Source organism: Limanda limanda, chromosome 5 (genome assembly GCF_963576545.1).
Source record: "Limanda limanda chromosome 5, fLimLim1.1, whole genome shotgun sequence".
Taxonomy (NCBI): domain Eukaryota; kingdom Metazoa; phylum Chordata; class Actinopteri; order Pleuronectiformes; family Pleuronectidae; genus Limanda; species Limanda limanda.
The window spans coordinates 6,814,686-6,830,257 of NC_083640.1; the positions used below are offsets into that span (position 1 = coordinate 6,814,686).

A 15,572-nucleotide genomic window follows, 5' to 3' on the forward strand; every position below is an offset into this window, starting at 1 on the left:
CTTAACATGCATAAAAACCTGATAATGGTTTTACTGTGTATTCGTACTTTGCATTGCAGTGTTGGGCCCAAAATGTAACACACACTGAAATAAAAAAAAAATCCCATTACATTTTTAACAACTCAGGCGGCTCCCTTGAGCTGTAGAGGGCAAGGAATAACAAAGCAGAGGAAGTCTCGGCTCCTTACCTCTGATGGGCTATTAGTTATTCTAGCTAGTGGAAGCCCCATTAGGTCTGCCATTTAATGCTCCCACGCCACATTCTCTCATGAAAGTTACAAGATTGATAAGCTGGCCATCTCACCTCAAGCTTGTTTGAGAAATGCCCTGCCACAGATAATCTGACAAAGAGCTGATTTAGCTACCTGTGTAGCTCGTGGCGTGTGACATTACTGAAAACAATGGGACATATTTGTGCAAGACTCTCCAGTGACTTCAGGGGGAAGGACACAACAAGAATGTAAGTGGTGCTTCAGCTCGGCCCCCCGACGGAGAACATATTCTAAAATGATTTATAGTGTCCACGTGGAATATAGGAAATGAGCTGTATGGTAGTGCGAGATAAAACTTTGTCTCTGAGCTGCGCTGACAGATACAATGGAGAAGAGAGATGTCTCCCGCACTCCTCAGCGTGTCTGGTTAGCCTGACAAAAGGTGCAGCTACGATTCCAGTGACACTACATCTTTCCCAATGCAACGTGTCCTGTTAATCACACTTAACCATACGGCCAAATGGAGAAAAAAAAGCAGCCGGACAATGGTAGACAGATACATGGAATTAAATTTTTTTTTTTAAGGAAAGAGTACACAGGCAATAAAAAAAAAGCTTAATTAAGCATGAGCAAATTGATTAGTCTTTCTGTCAAGGCTTTGCCTCTCAATCCCTCCTGACGTACAGTGGCTCAGAGTCACTCACGTGGAGTCTGGTGTTAGAGTGAGAATTTCAATTTAAAGTTTCACTTGTGTAACTGAATAGTTTCTTTCTCTTAAAGTTTCCAAACAAAAGTAGTTTGTAGCTGCAATAGCAGAGAAAATCCAGACGGAAATCGAGCCCAAATGCATAATTTATCTTGTATTTTGGCTTCAGGCCTTTAGAGCGTTCTCAAGCCCGCGGTGACTGTTTGAACTTTGTAAATGAAAATAATCACTAAAAGCTTAAGTATAGGATTGCTGCGGGCAGAAAAAGCAGAATGTGGTATATGATCGGCTGGTGCAATTGTAAATATTCATATATTTAACACAAAACAAAACAAATATCCACACTCACATGACTTGTGCGTTTGCTCTTACAGCTGCTGTAGCAAACACACAGGATAGGAGAGGCCCACCTGCACGGTGACTTGATCCAATACATTTTGATCATTCTGTTCAGGACAGCAGGCCATTTGTGAATAAATATCAGGCTGGCTGATAATACATAGATTCATCAATGAGCTCTTGTCGTGTCAGGAATGAAAAATGAACCTACTTTGTGTATAATGCATCTTACTGTATTTAAGTTATGCAGGGAGAGGAGCTGCCACTGCAGTTTCGGCTAATGGGATTCATATTTTAGCAATAAAACTGCATGATTCAGAACAACAGCTGGTTAATCACATGGAACTGAACAAACCCAGCATATTGCGAAACAAGTCACCATGCACTGACCTTTTCATCCTAATCCCAAAAAACAGACAAGTGCAGAGGAGGAAAAGTGAAAAAAAGTACTTTTCTCCACAGATCGTTGGAAAATTTACCTCTCATGCCTCGCAGTGGAAATGGATTTTTGGAGGGCAACGGTCATACCTCGCATTCCCTGGAGCCTGAGATGGTGTATGTGTAAGGTCCTGTCCCATTAACCAGCACATCCATAGTCTCTGAGTGTGAAGGTTTGTAGTCCACATAGTACTCTTGCAGGGGGGAATTAAGGGAGCGCTCAGTCTCCCGAGACTTTTTCTGGCGCTTTTTAACCGTTGAGCGCTGCTGAAGCTGCTTGATACTGCTGGGATAGCGCTTCCATGACACATAGATCACCAGCAGAATAATAGTCACAGATAAGAGGAGAGCCACACTACCAGCTATGATCTTGTGGAAGGACACGTACTCAGTGTCTGGCAGGGGGATAGTGGGGGAGACCTCGGACAGAGCTGGGGAGGTTGTCCTATTCCAGGTCAGCTTGTTGTCCGGCACCGACAGCGTAGAGAGAGGCAGCAACTCAGCTGGAAACGCAGAAGTGAGGCGCGATGTTGTCGACGGGAAGGGACTCGGTGTCGCTGTACAGATTTTATAGGTCTCCACCACATCAGTCACTTTCTCCCCTTGTGCCTCCTTAGGGTCCGCACAAATCAGAGTGGTCTCCTTGTTGCCCTTAAAGGCCTTGAGCCAGGCCACCAGGGGACATATGTTAGGGTTACAGTACCACAAATTACCAGCCAGACTGATGGTAGTGAGGGAGATCCAAGTATCCGCCGTGTGCTGAGACACATTGGTGAGTTTGTTGGAGTCCAGATTAAGTGTCTGAAGATTAGGGAGGCATTGAAATGTACTTGGCTCCAGCTCTTGGAGTTCATTTCCCGAAAGATCCAGCTTTTGCAAGGAAGTCCACATCCACGGCAGGCCCTGGGTTAGCAGCTTGATACGGTTCCATTGTAAATAGAGCGCCCTCAGGTTAGTCAGGCGAGGGAAATGAGCAAAGTTTATCTTGGAGAACTGGTTGTGCTCCAGATGAAGCTCGATGAGTTTAAGGAGCCCTGCAAAGGCATTACGTGTGAGGCTCCGTAGCCTGTTGTAGCCGATATCAAGAAACTCCAGGTTGCGACAGTCAAGGAACACTCGCATTGGGACCGTTTTTAAGGAATTTGACCTCAAGTGTAAACTCAGCAGCTTCCGTAGACCCACGAATTGCTTGGGTTGGAGAACCTGCAGTTTGTTGTAGGAAAGGTCCAGATTACGTAAATTGGGAACGTCATGGAAAGTATTGTTTTCTAGCTGTGTGATCTTATTCGAGCTCAGAATCAGTTCTTTGAGCCTGCGTATCCCATGGAAAGCCTGGCCGTCCACCGCACTGATGTAGTTATGGTCCAGGTAGAGCCAAACCAGTTGACTCAGCCCTGCAAACTGGTGAGCTCTGAGGTCCATGAGGCTGTTGTAGCGCAGGGACAGACCCTGTGTGCCTACAGACACATTGCTTGGCACGCCATGGAAGGCATTGGATTCGCAGTATATTATTTTCCCATCACATCTACAGCTCTGGGGGCAGGGGCGCTCACGGATGGCGCTTGGAGCAGCGAGCAGCCAGGTGGGCACCACTACTGTGAATACAAGCCATCTGTAAACCATGGGAAGTCCTGCAGACACAGAAAAGTGGCACATTTGAGAGCATGACCGTGGAGCACAGACTAGAAAGAGGGAGAAATGGATGAGATCAAATTGAATTAAGGAACCAAATATTATCACTGGGATCTGAAGCACTTGATAACCGAGGGGGGTCTTTGCCTGTGTTCATGGAAAACCCACCCACCCACACACACACACACACACATACACACACTTACATCCATTATCTCAGTCAAAGTCATGTTCCCAGGAGACAGGGAAAAGGTGATTGATAACCTCATGCATCAGGAACAATCAGTCAAACAGTTACTGAGCAGGAAGCTTCCTTCGGATCCCACAGCCTGCAGTCATCATTCACAACCCGCATGGAGAGCAAAGAAATTAGCTTTAAGTGAATAATAATTGGCAAACGACTGAGGACTTTGCGCACAAAACGAAAGGGGGAACTGTCCACATACCCATATTTGCGCGGTGTCGGCTCCTCCTCATGCTCGGGGCTCTCTGTTGCATGCGTTCCTCGTCCACATGTTAGATGCACCCGGCGTGTGTTGGTCCGGATGGGTCCGGACACGCACCCTTGGACGCCTGTGCGTGAGCCGAGGAACGCACTTTGCGCAGCAGCCAGGTCCGCTTTGCGCACAGCCGCACACCTGTCGGAGGAGACTGGAGCGGCTCCGGAAGGTGAGCATCCACCTCAGCCTGTAGTTTCCCCACGTTACCGCACAACAGCCCGAGCTTCAGGGGTATTTGTGACAGCCACATGAACAAAAAGCCCCTTGGATGGATGCGCTCCAGCTCAGTGTCCTCCTGAGAATGACAGTGTTTAGAGCGTGTTTTGGGAAGGCGGAGGAAAGGAAAGAACCCATTCTAAACACCCGTGTCGCCAATTGTTGAATCTAGGTTTAGTGGCAGCAAAAAAAAAAAAAAAAAAAAAGAGGCTGGAAACCGACCAAGTGAAGAATTTTGAAAGGGATTAAACTGTGGTGCAAAGCCGACAAGTTGGATGTATCCCAAATTCAGATGTGGATAGTGGGAGGAGAAGGCGCAGTCTGCTGTGGATTAGACCCGTTGACCGTGGCATCAAGAATAAATCAGTTGTATAGCAACAGGAATGATGTCGGTGGAGGATCAGACTGAGCTCGCTGCTGCTCGTTTCAGGACTTGAGATGCCCTCTCCTGGTCAACCAGGGACTCTCCGCAGCCCACACTAAAGTAGACTTCATTGTCCCCAGGTACTGAGCCTGCATATCAATTCAGGCAAAGGGATGGGAAGTGGGTTTGCTCTGCATTTACATATGTGTGAAGATACACTGCCAGCCATAGGCTCTCATTAAGCCTGTGTTCACATGCATGTCCAGCTCTTTGCAGGATTAAGATCCTCTAAATTAAAATTTAACAGAGAGCTGAGAAATGTAACTGACTTTTATTAACTCATTTTTATCCCAGGCAGGCATTACCGTGTCAAAAATAAAAAATGTTTTAATAGTGAATGGTCTATAGATTTAATACACTGTTGAAATATTCAGAGTTGTCAATTTTTACCTGCTGATGAATATATAAGACTTCAGAATGCATCCATATTGATTGGGAACACCTTGGTACCAACACATTTACTGAAATATATCATTGAAGTAAATATACTATTCCTCGCTTGACCATTATATATTGTATTATTATATTTTGGAGTTGCATCTGTCCATATAGTTAAATGTCTTAGTGACTATATTATAACATTGCATGTGTATGTCACTGTATCAGCATCATAACCAATTGTCATCTCCTGTCTGCTAATGACTTTTTCCCCCCCACTAAATCTAGAATATCCTCAGGGGTCTTACTCTGGATCTGGAGGAAAGGTCAGCATAGTTTGTTTAACCAAAAGCACAGTGATAAGCAAGAAAAACAACTTACCTTGTCTTCTACAGCTGTCTATAGGATCCAGTTGTGTGCCATTTACAATAAAACTATTATTTCTCAATCTAATTATTGCTTTTTTTCTGCTTCATGGTATCAACAACTAGCACACAGTTTGAAAATGAACCAGAAACAGTGGAAATAGATTTCAGATTCTTTTCACATGTAGGTATTGTATCCCTTTTATGTGGTTTTAAATGTTATATTTTAATTAATGCAGAAAAGGTTAAGAGAGGTTTTTCTTGTCTACTTATTGTTGCATGTTGACACTGATATGCACCGTGTGTAAACAAAGGGTGCACTCAAGGCCTCATAATGGGACTTTGAGTCAGGGTCAAAATCATCACTTCTAATGGGTCCCTCTGCTTCTGTACTTAATGAGTAGAGTAATTACTGGTAATGGATGTTAATGAACATTTGAGCTCAAATTGCAGATAGTTTGCGACAAAGAAATCGGTGGAAACAAAAATAAAACTGATGCATTCAGCACATTAATGCCAGGCACTGATTTAATTTTCATTGTTAGATCAATCAGCTAACGGGAGTTGAAGGACAGGGTAGGGACCTGGTCTCCCTATCGCTCTCTCACACACACACACACACACACAAACACACACACACACACACACCAAGGTGACTGGAAGAGTGACAAATGCTATTACCAAGTAAACTGTACGCAGCTTTGAATGTAGTATATCCTTCAGAGTGCATCGTTTATTCTATCAAACTGTCTGAAGATATTTCCAAACCAATCCTGGCAAAAAGCAACTGACATTGATTCTTTCACCAATTTCATTCACTTTGGTTATAGATTAAAGTGTATAAGATACAGAAGAGTAAACTAAAGCAAAAACAACTTGTGAAAAATTTTCACAAAAAACAGAGGCATGTTTAATGCAACAGAGCCTTTGCATTCATATCTTTAAGGTTTTAGATATAAGTAAGAACCCACACATATATTGAAGGGTTTAATATTTGAGGGTAAATTAGAATGACCAGTTGCCTCAGAAAGGAGCCTTGAGGTACGTGTGAATGAATTGGATCTTTGTCAGTTTGAATAATACCATATACAATGTGTAGTCATGTACAATGCAGATACTACCTCTAAACCTTCCATACATGTCAGGCCATTAAAAGTGTTTGAGAGAACAAGGATGCTTTGTTTTTCATTAAGCATGTGAATCACTTCAGGCTTCTCTTGGAAATCAACTCAAAAAAGAGCTGCATTTATCGAGTATATTGTAATTTAACTGTATATTATTATCATTCCTTAAGCCCCCACATTATACCTTACATTTTAAGATCATCATCACACATCTGCATAAAGTTATAGTGAAAACATGGACAGTTTTCATCAAAATAATTGCATTACTTTAAATCGTACGCATACAAGAAATGGCAAATTATCATATCGCAGACCCAGCTCTCTTTTTTAAGTTGAATTTTGAGAATATATGTATTTGAAAAGTCATTTACATACAGTTTAACCAAGACTCACAAAGTCTCAGTCTATTATTGCTGGCACTAAACTAAGTAAGATACATTTTGCCATTTCACTGTTTGGACTGTCGCATTAATCATTTATTACATTTGAATAAAAATGCACATATCTATTGAACAGTTTTGGTTGCAAACTAATTAGAATTTTTAAGAGCAAGAGAACTCTCATGAGTTGGATCCCCTTGGTCCCCTTACTAATCATCCACACCCCAAACATGTCATTTTAATTAGCATATTGTTAAATCTTTATATAGAAATGAATGGCCACAGATTCATAGAGGGGGTGATGGGAACTTCTTTTATCCTGTTGTAATACAATGTTAAAAATCCCTGCACGTTGCTGTTGTGCTCTCATCCCATGCTGAGTTCCTGTAAATTCCCCCGTGGTCTGCGCATCACTTCTTATTTATGTTGTCGAACAAGACCCACTTTCCCATTTCATTCAGCTTTTGGGGTGTTTGCTGTAATGACTTGTGCCAGCAATGCAGAGCTGCAATGGATCAATAATTGAGGTCCACAGTATATGTAAAGTCATGGCTCTGCAATTGGAAAGAATGCCAACTTCTTTTAACTGTACCAACTTGAATATTCTTTTCTTACAGCTATAATTTGACTGCTTGTTAAAACCTTCTTCAAATAGACAAATGACCTGTGTTTTAGATTCCGTGACGTGCCGACTCATTAGATGATCGTCCCCCACCAGGGTCGTCACACTCGTGTCCTGAAAAGCAGAGAGAGACAGACCGTAAACAACAAAGGTATAGTACCTCTACGAGCACTCACCTCACTTTGCAAATAAGTCAGTCACCAAATTGCTTCCTATGAAACTTTAATGACTGTCTGTGACTGACTGAGTCCTGAATAATAGAGCAAGAGAAGGACTGCTTTTTTGCAGTATAATGAATCCCACTGAAACAGGGAGCAGGGACGTCTAACTACTAAAACAATTAAGACAAAGAGAGACTTTAAACAGTGCTGAAGCAGTTTGTATTTACTCTGACCCTGACTTTTAAACTTTAATTACCCTCCAAATTACACACACATAACAACCCAGCAGCAGGTAGATATTTTCTGAGACAGAGGATTGGTCCCAGAACATCTGGCTTTTTATCCCCTATATATTACTCTAAGGAGAAAAGAAAATGCTACATATACTATTATTTGTCTTTTGAGGTACAAGGGGCTGTATATAGGTTTAGCTTTGATTACATTATCTGAAATCTGAGTCTCTGCTCAGAAAGCTGAACTGAAGTCAGAGCACTGAAGAGACTCTTGAAGAGAAACCTTGATGATTCATATTCTGTTTTATTCTGGGAACCTTCTGTCTTAGGATGTATTAAATGCATCTTTTCTCTTTAGACCCATTCTATTTCCTGAAACACAGAGGTGATGGAACACACAGGACATTAATGATAGATAGCTGAATGAACAAACCATTAAAACACTTAGCTTTCAGAGGTTAAACCAGAACTCTTCAGTCTTTCCTGCAGGAAGATTTTACAGAATTTTCAAGACAGGCAGTCTTCAAATGTCTGTCTGCCTTTTCAGATATTGGTCTCATGCATAAAAAATAAACACTTCTGCAGGGAATTCTATGAGGATCAGTCGGTAATGCATTATAGAAATGATGGTAATGGGTTTCTACACTTAAATCAGAGTCAAACAACCAGACAATAATTGAGGGCTTCCTGCAAAATCAGCAGGCCCGTGCACCAAAGATATAAACGTTCTTCATTTTCCACTCCTTTCATTGAATTTTTCATTTGTGTTTTTCCTCAAGTCCACTGCAAAATGGTTTCTGAATCTTTTAACAGGGAGAAACTAAAGACAATGTACAACCACGTACCTTTGCTATTTGTACTTGAATCAAACATGGACAAATTCAGCCACTGAGATGTGATTCTGTCCTGTCAGTCATATCGTTGGTGCAACCTTTATCGTCAAGTGCATTTTCATGTACTGCATTAAGGGCATATATTTAAAAGAAAATCAGTTTTGCAAGACTATTCGAAAATGTTGGTAGTTTTGGTCCCTGGATAAAACTCTTTAGCATACATATTAACTTGATATTAAGTCGTTTTTTTTATTTGTGATAAGAAATCACAATATGCTCATGTTATTATTTTCAGTACAGTTACACAAGCAACTACAAAATAAAAAGTTTATGTTACAATCCTTTTCTTTTGTTGTCTCTTTGGTGAGCAAAAGATTACACAAAAATTACAGAATTACAGATTTCCACCTTGCTTGCTGCAAGGATAGGACATTGGCCAAGAAAGAACCCACAATACTGGAGTGGATCAAGGATTGTTTTTTTTTAACTTTCTTTAACAGTCACCAATTTCCCCCTGAATAATTGATGGAAATCCAGGATAAACATCGGCCTTGGTGGAGGTATGCACTCTACAGAGTGCCATTCTAGTTTATTTTGTGTTTACTTTCTGTTACACTCTAGCTTTTTATTGGTGACTGGATTCAAAAAGCTGGCTGGCTGCTCCTATGCTGTTTGCTCTTTATGTGAAAATAAAAAATGTAATTAAACCCCCGAGATTGAGCGAATGAGAGGCATGTATTTGCATGAGCAACACACATACACCCACGACACACACACTGGCAGTCTGACAGTGGGTACTATGGGTACTCTGGCCAATTCAATGTACCTTGTCTTATAGAAGCACAACATAAAAATTCCAAAGGTTAAAGTCCTTACATAATATACACATAAGATGGAAAAGTTTTTTGTGGATTACTGTAATGTCATCCACCCCATCTCAAGGCAAAGGCCACTGACTTTTATTGAGCGATAAACTTCCAGAGGAGATATTTCAAATATATGTAAAGGTTGTCTTGAAATTATAGGGATTGATTATAATCAAAAGTATTTTGAACAAAATAAGCCACCTGCACAATAAAACGTTCAGCGCCATACCAAACCTGATTATAATCAAAAGTATTTTTGATGTTTGATTACAACAGTGGTTATGAGACGCCGGCACTTCTTGGATTGGCATTCATGGATGGTAAAAGGTCAAAGGTCAGTAAAAGATGGTTGAGTGGATGAATCAATCCAATTTCCCCTCTCTCCACCAATCTTTGTGTATATTACATTTACAGTATTGACAATTACTGCAGATACAGTACAGTGTGGTGCACAACTCACTAACTAACCAGTTATACATAAGGATTCAGATCGCAACCCTTCATAATCTCCTTCAGCATTGTCATCTAGATTAACATAATGTAGCAAAGCTGGACTCACATTGATCTCTCGTTATGGGATGTGATATTTCATTAGCAGTTAGAAGACTGTGGCTGTCACCTATCTGAGGTTGATTACATTGTCATTGCTAATTGTCACTTTCAAGATGAAGCTGGTGCACACACACACACACAGTTGCTGTCTATGCAGGATCCAGCTGATAAAATGATTGTGATCATTGTCAGTGCAGCACATCCCCCTCCACCGGGTGCAGGTTTCAGTTTCTGCTGCTCTGCCTGAATGTTGTGAAGCAGCCTCCCCTGAGGTGCACATTTCTCCAATATGAGATCCCTCCCAAGACAAATGTGAAGAGCAGAGTTTGTTGGACATTCTATGACACAAATGTGCTACTATATAAGTCTGAGCGGTATTATCTCAACAGAATGGCTCATTTTCACAGCCATTGCATTAACCCCTGCTGTGGTGCCCATGGAGTGGATTTTAAGTACATGTAATCTTATAGCAATCCACAGGCATCAGATGAATCATGTTTGACCAGGATTATTAAATGTTGATATGACTTCATCAGTGACCTGGATGCTGATGTCTGCCTTATCGTTGCTGGAGTCATGATCAGTGTCAGCAGCTCTGAGAGCAGGTCATTCCTCTGTGCGTGCACAAGGGGCTGCTGTTAGCACACAGTACAACTCAGTCTCTCCAGTGCATTGCTTTCAAGTGTGCTGTCGTTCACACATTGTGTTCCCAAAGTGAATTAAAGGTTTTACCTTCTTCTCCTGCTTCGCACATGCTCCCTCCGTCCTCCTTCTGTCCACTGCCCGATTCACAGGGGACATTTATTTGAAAACCAGTAATCCTTCTGTTGCCACCTCTTCAGCAGCATCTCCAGATACAGAGGTGTTAACTGTTTATCTGCATAAACATCCAATCCATTGCTTGCCCCAGAGTGTGTGGATGGATGCCTTGCAGCCTCGCACTTAAGCTGTTGCCATAATTATCATTTAAAGAAGCTGCCGAGGCAGGGAGCGAAACTCCTGATTACCCAGCTTCCTGCTGGTTTTTGAATGAATGATTGAAAGTATTAACGACTAAATGGTGGATTTGGATAATGTCACCTCCTTATCTTGTTGAAGGAAATATCCATCATCTGTAGACTGTGTGTTATTCCATTGTGTTCAACACCATCTTTATACTGTGCCACCACCGGTCAGCCCTCATGTCAGCAAGCTTGGATTATACACAGATAAACTGAAATATGAAAAACCTAATTGAATTTTACGAACTGCACATCACACATCAAATTTTATACCAATATGAACAATTTAAAAATTCGTTCAGCTCCATAATGAGCAGTGTGAATATAACACTTTATATTAGTTAATTTTGCATACATGTCATATATAGATGTGAGGCTCATATAACACAGCATCAAACAAATGCAATTAAATACAACTGATGATACATTGAGTTAATAAATGAAGCAATAGCTGCATTTACATGGTTGGTATATTGCATATTTAGAAGACTGTGTGTGTGTGTGTGTGTGTGTGTGTGTGTGTGTGTGTGTGTGTGTGTGTGTGTGTGTGTGTGTGTGCGTGCGTGTGTGTGTGTGTGTGTGTGTGTGTCAGAGAGAGACAGAGTGAGTTTTGGATGCCTCGAGAAAGGAGTATGAGGTAGAGAGATGGGAGGGGGGGATACATAGAGGAAGAGAGGGAGAGAGAGAGAGGCAGAGGGATACAGACTGCGTGGAGTGGAGGATTGTGCATCAGTGTGTTGACGCTCAGATGGTTAGTGCGCACACAGCAGGCTAAACTATAGAGGCGACTCCAAAGTGAGAACGCGTCCTATTTCTGAGCGTCACAGGGAGAGAGAGAGACAGAGACAGAGAGAAAGATAGATAGACAGAAAGAGAGAGAGAGACAGACAGAGAGAGAGAGAGAGACAGAGAGAGAGAGAGAGAGAGAGAGAGAGAGAGAGAGAGAGAGAGAGAGAGAGAGAGAGAGAGGGTGCTTTGGACCGATGCGGTGAAAAACTTGCCTTTTTTCTTGTTTTCTCTCCTAAGTGATGCTCAGGATGCGGATCGGCTCCGAGGCAGCGTGAACTGCACAGTTTAATGTGCTCTTTATCCATCTCTTGCAGAGGATTACTCCTTCCCCCAGCAGCGATGGGTAAGTCATTATGGTCTTTCCAATTTAGAGACAGTTTCTCCCTCTTGAGGCTCCAGCTACAGTCAGATTCTCACTGGCAGATTTATGAGTTCTTCAACTTGATGTCTAGCATCTGAACAATAAGATGATCAGCTGATCTTCTTCATTTAAGCACCACTTTGCATTGCTCGATTCCCTCCACATGTGTCTCTGCGTCTGACACCATACCATAAAAGTAGCAAACGCCAGACTCTGCCATCCATTCTTCATGAAGCAGATCTGGTGTCTCCGACGTCAGCCCCAAGGTGCTCCACACTACATTGTCTCCTGTTTGAAGAATGAATTTCTCACCTTTACTTATTTAAACATCTCTGAGCACTCATTTTCTAAAGCTGTGTCATCCCTTTGATTGCCTGTGCCCTGCTCTATACCCCCAACAGGTTCGGTGATGTTGGACTGGAGGTTATCGTGTCTTCTTCTGCAGGCAGCTGTGCTGCTGCTGCTCAGCAAGGGGGAGAGGATGTGCCCCTCGAGTTGTCGCTGTGAAGGAAAGATTGTTTATTGCGAGTCTGGCATCTTCCAAGACATCCCAGAAAACGTCACCACGGGCTGCCAAGGTCTTTCTCTGCGTTACAACAATCTGCTGGTCCTGCTGCCGTACCAATTCGCCCACCTCAACCAGCTCATTTGGCTTTATTTGGACCACAACTCCATCAATGCAATAGACGCGTTAGCCTTTCATGGTGTGCGCAGGCTCAAGGAGCTGATCCTCAGCTCCAACAAAATAAGCCACCTGCACAATAAAACGTTCAGCGCCATACCAAACCTGCGAAATCTGGACTTATCCTACAATCAACTGCAGTCACTGCAACCAGAGCATTTTTATGGTCTGCGTAAGCTACAGAATCTTCACCTTCGATCCAATGGACTGAAACAGATCCTCATTCGATCGTTTCTGGAATGCCGCAATCTGGAGTTTCTAGACTTGGGTTATAATCGTTTGCGAAGCCTCACCCGTACAACGTTCTTAGGTCTGTTCAAGTTAAAAGAGCTTCATTTGGAGCACAACCAATTTTCCAGGATGAATGTCTTTATTTTCCCACGCCTTACCAACCTCCAAACTCTCTATTTGCAATGGAACCGTATACGATCCATCAACCAAGGCGTCCCCTGGACCTGGCATACATTGCAGAAATTGGACCTGTCAGGAAATGAAATCCAAATCTTGGATCCAGCAGTTTTCCGGTGTATGCCAAACTTACAAATACTCAATCTGGAATCAAACAAGCTGAGTAGTGTGCCCGAGGAAGCTGTGGCCGCGTGGACCTCCCTGACCACCATCAGTCTGGCTGGTAACTCCTGGGACTGCAGCCCCGGCATCTGCCCTCTCATGGCATGGCTCAAAACCTTCAGAGACTCAAAAGATATCAGCATGATATGCAGCAGTCCCAAGTCTGTGCAGGGAGAAAGAGTCTTGGATGCCCTGAGAAACCTCTCGACATGTGTGGACGTTTCGGGTGTGTTTACAACCACAGCTCTCATCATCCTGACTTCTGCCCAGGTCGTGAACGCCACAACTCACCCCTCTCCCTCTGGTGTTACAGATCTGACTCGTACTGAGTCACCGGCACAGAGATTAACTCCTTCACCTGTCCCCCAAGGCTGGACGGCCAGAAAGACAACCACGGGGCTCACGAGGTCTACATCAAACACCCCCCCTGAGCCCCTAACATCATCCGTCCCAGAGCTACAGTTTGAACATATGGCTTTCCACAAAATCATTGCAGGCAGCGTAGCGCTGTTCCTGTCAGTGTCATTGATCCTCCTGGTTATTTATGTGTCATGGAGGCGCTACCCCAACACCATGAGGCAGCTGCAGCAGCACTCAGTCAACCATAAGCGCAGGAAAAAGGCCCGAAAGCAGGAGCAGGATCTTAACTCTCAGCTGCAAGAGTACTACCTGAGCTACCATTCAAACTCAGAGACTATGGACTCTTTGGTGAACGAGACAAGGCCTTGCACATGCACCATATCAGGATCCATCGAATGTGAGGTCTGAGCTCCCGGCTCCATTTGAGGAGACTAGAAGTGCAATTGCAAAGCAGAGGTTAATGTTTTTTTCCCACTGGATTAAGTGGTTTTACCTCTAATGCGAGATGATAGATTCTGCCGCACTGAGGGGGAAGTTCATCGTACAACGTAATTATGTTCACAGAGAAGAAGACTGGAACGGAGAGCTATAGAGTATTCGGAGAGAGCTAATTATCACCCTGACTGACACAGGACCAGTGGCGGGGTGAGCCAGGTTAGCTCTGTGCAATTTCATGTAGCAACTGGACCTCGGCTACAGTAGGAGTCAGCTCTGTAGAGAGAATGACCATATTCTTAGTCAACCTGTATTGCCATGAAAAAACAAAGCCACTTTTCCTTGCTCGTTTTTCTATTTTCTTTATTTTTTTTAGTATCTAGCTTGTAAAGCATTGAGGATTTATGTGTACATCTTTGAGTGTATGTGTGTGTTATGGGGATCATCTGATGATCTCCTGGTTTACTGACTTCTGGTTAGATGAGTTACGGAGTTACAGATGTTGTTTGTTAAACCACTGTTGTGCGGCAATTAGAAGAAGCACTACCACAAAACACGAGGGAGAAATCACAGAGAGAGCATCTTGTCCTGAGATTGTTTGCATGAATTCATTCTCCTTCCTCTCTATCCTATAAAATGAACATTTGTTATTGAAAGAGAAACATTCAGTGGGGTCTCACACGCCACACAAACCTACTATATTTAAAACTCATGAGTCTGATCTCAGGACTGATATTTGCCAAGCTGTAAAAATCGGTCAGGTCCAGCAAAGGCCTTGATGTGTGAAAAGCGATGATCCTGATTTTTCATAAAATAACTTTTGTATTAATTATTTATTTCGTTATGATTATGCATTCTTTGTGTAAAGACATATTATGGATACCAGGCATTCTATGTGATGATGATTGTATAATTAAAGGAACCACTGACAATTGATGCCAAATTGTGTGTGTGATGAGGTGCATCACGTGTAGAAGAAGAAATCACTCCTTATCCATGCATTGTTCCCCCTGATATTACACACTTCACTGGATTTGCTGCCGCGTCTGAGGGAAGCTGACACATTTTCCATTATGTGTCTTGTTTTCTGGCTCTCTTCACTTCTGTCGTCTCCTGGCACTCCAGCTTCAGCAGCGCTATCGATTGTATCTGTGTTACGCACCTCAAACTCAGGGAAGGGGGAAGGGCTCTACGTCAGTCCCAGAGACATAAGGTGTAGAAATTAGCTTCTTTTTTTTCTCTCAGTCCGCTTTTTGTCAGGGGCAGATCCAGGGGTGGGTCCAGGGGGCACTGGCCCCAGCTGAAATGTGAAAACTCCACCCATCCTGTGAGCATACTTTTTTAAAAATACTTAAAAATTGGTGGTCACTTACCACCAATACTAACAATAAAT

General features: G+C 42.7%; 2 protein-coding genes across 2 annotated transcripts in view; one reads left to right on the top strand and one right to left on the bottom strand.

Annotated features, from left to right (window-relative positions):
• LOC133002360 (leucine-rich repeat transmembrane neuronal protein 4) overlaps nt 1-3,804 on the bottom strand; it is a 41,637-nt gene extending 37,833 nt beyond the window's left edge. Inside the window, exons 1-2 of the mRNA XM_061072156.1 lie at nt 3,774-3,804; nt 1,786-3,326 (exon numbers count right to left, since the gene is read on the bottom strand). Of these exons, the coding sequence (XP_060928139.1) occupies nt 1,786-3,326; nt 3,774-3,804 (1,572 nt within the window). The remainder of the gene's footprint in view (nt 1-1,785; nt 3,327-3,773) is intronic.
• Nucleotides 3,805-12,059: 8,255 nt separating this feature from the next.
• lrrtm4l2 (leucine rich repeat transmembrane neuronal 4 like 2) lies at nt 12,060-14,152 on the top strand. The gene is made up of 2 exons (XM_061072146.1): nt 12,060-12,114; nt 12,534-14,152. Exons 1-2 carry the CDS (start codon nt 12,060-12,062, stop codon nt 14,150-14,152), a joined length of 1,674 nt encoding a protein of 557 aa, XP_060928129.1.
• Nucleotides 14,153-15,572: the final 1,420 nt, after the last annotated feature.

Excerpts from the sequence above, each read along its gene's own strand:
- lrrtm4l2 (XM_061072146.1), top strand. The coding sequence starts at position 12,060 with ATGTGCTCTTTATCCATCTCTTGCAGAGGATTACTCCTTCCCCCAGCA. Across the intron at positions 12,115-12,533 it reads CCTTCCCCCAGCAGCGATGG|GTTCGGTGATGTTGGACTGG; the intron begins GTAAGTCATTAT and ends TACCCCCAACAG.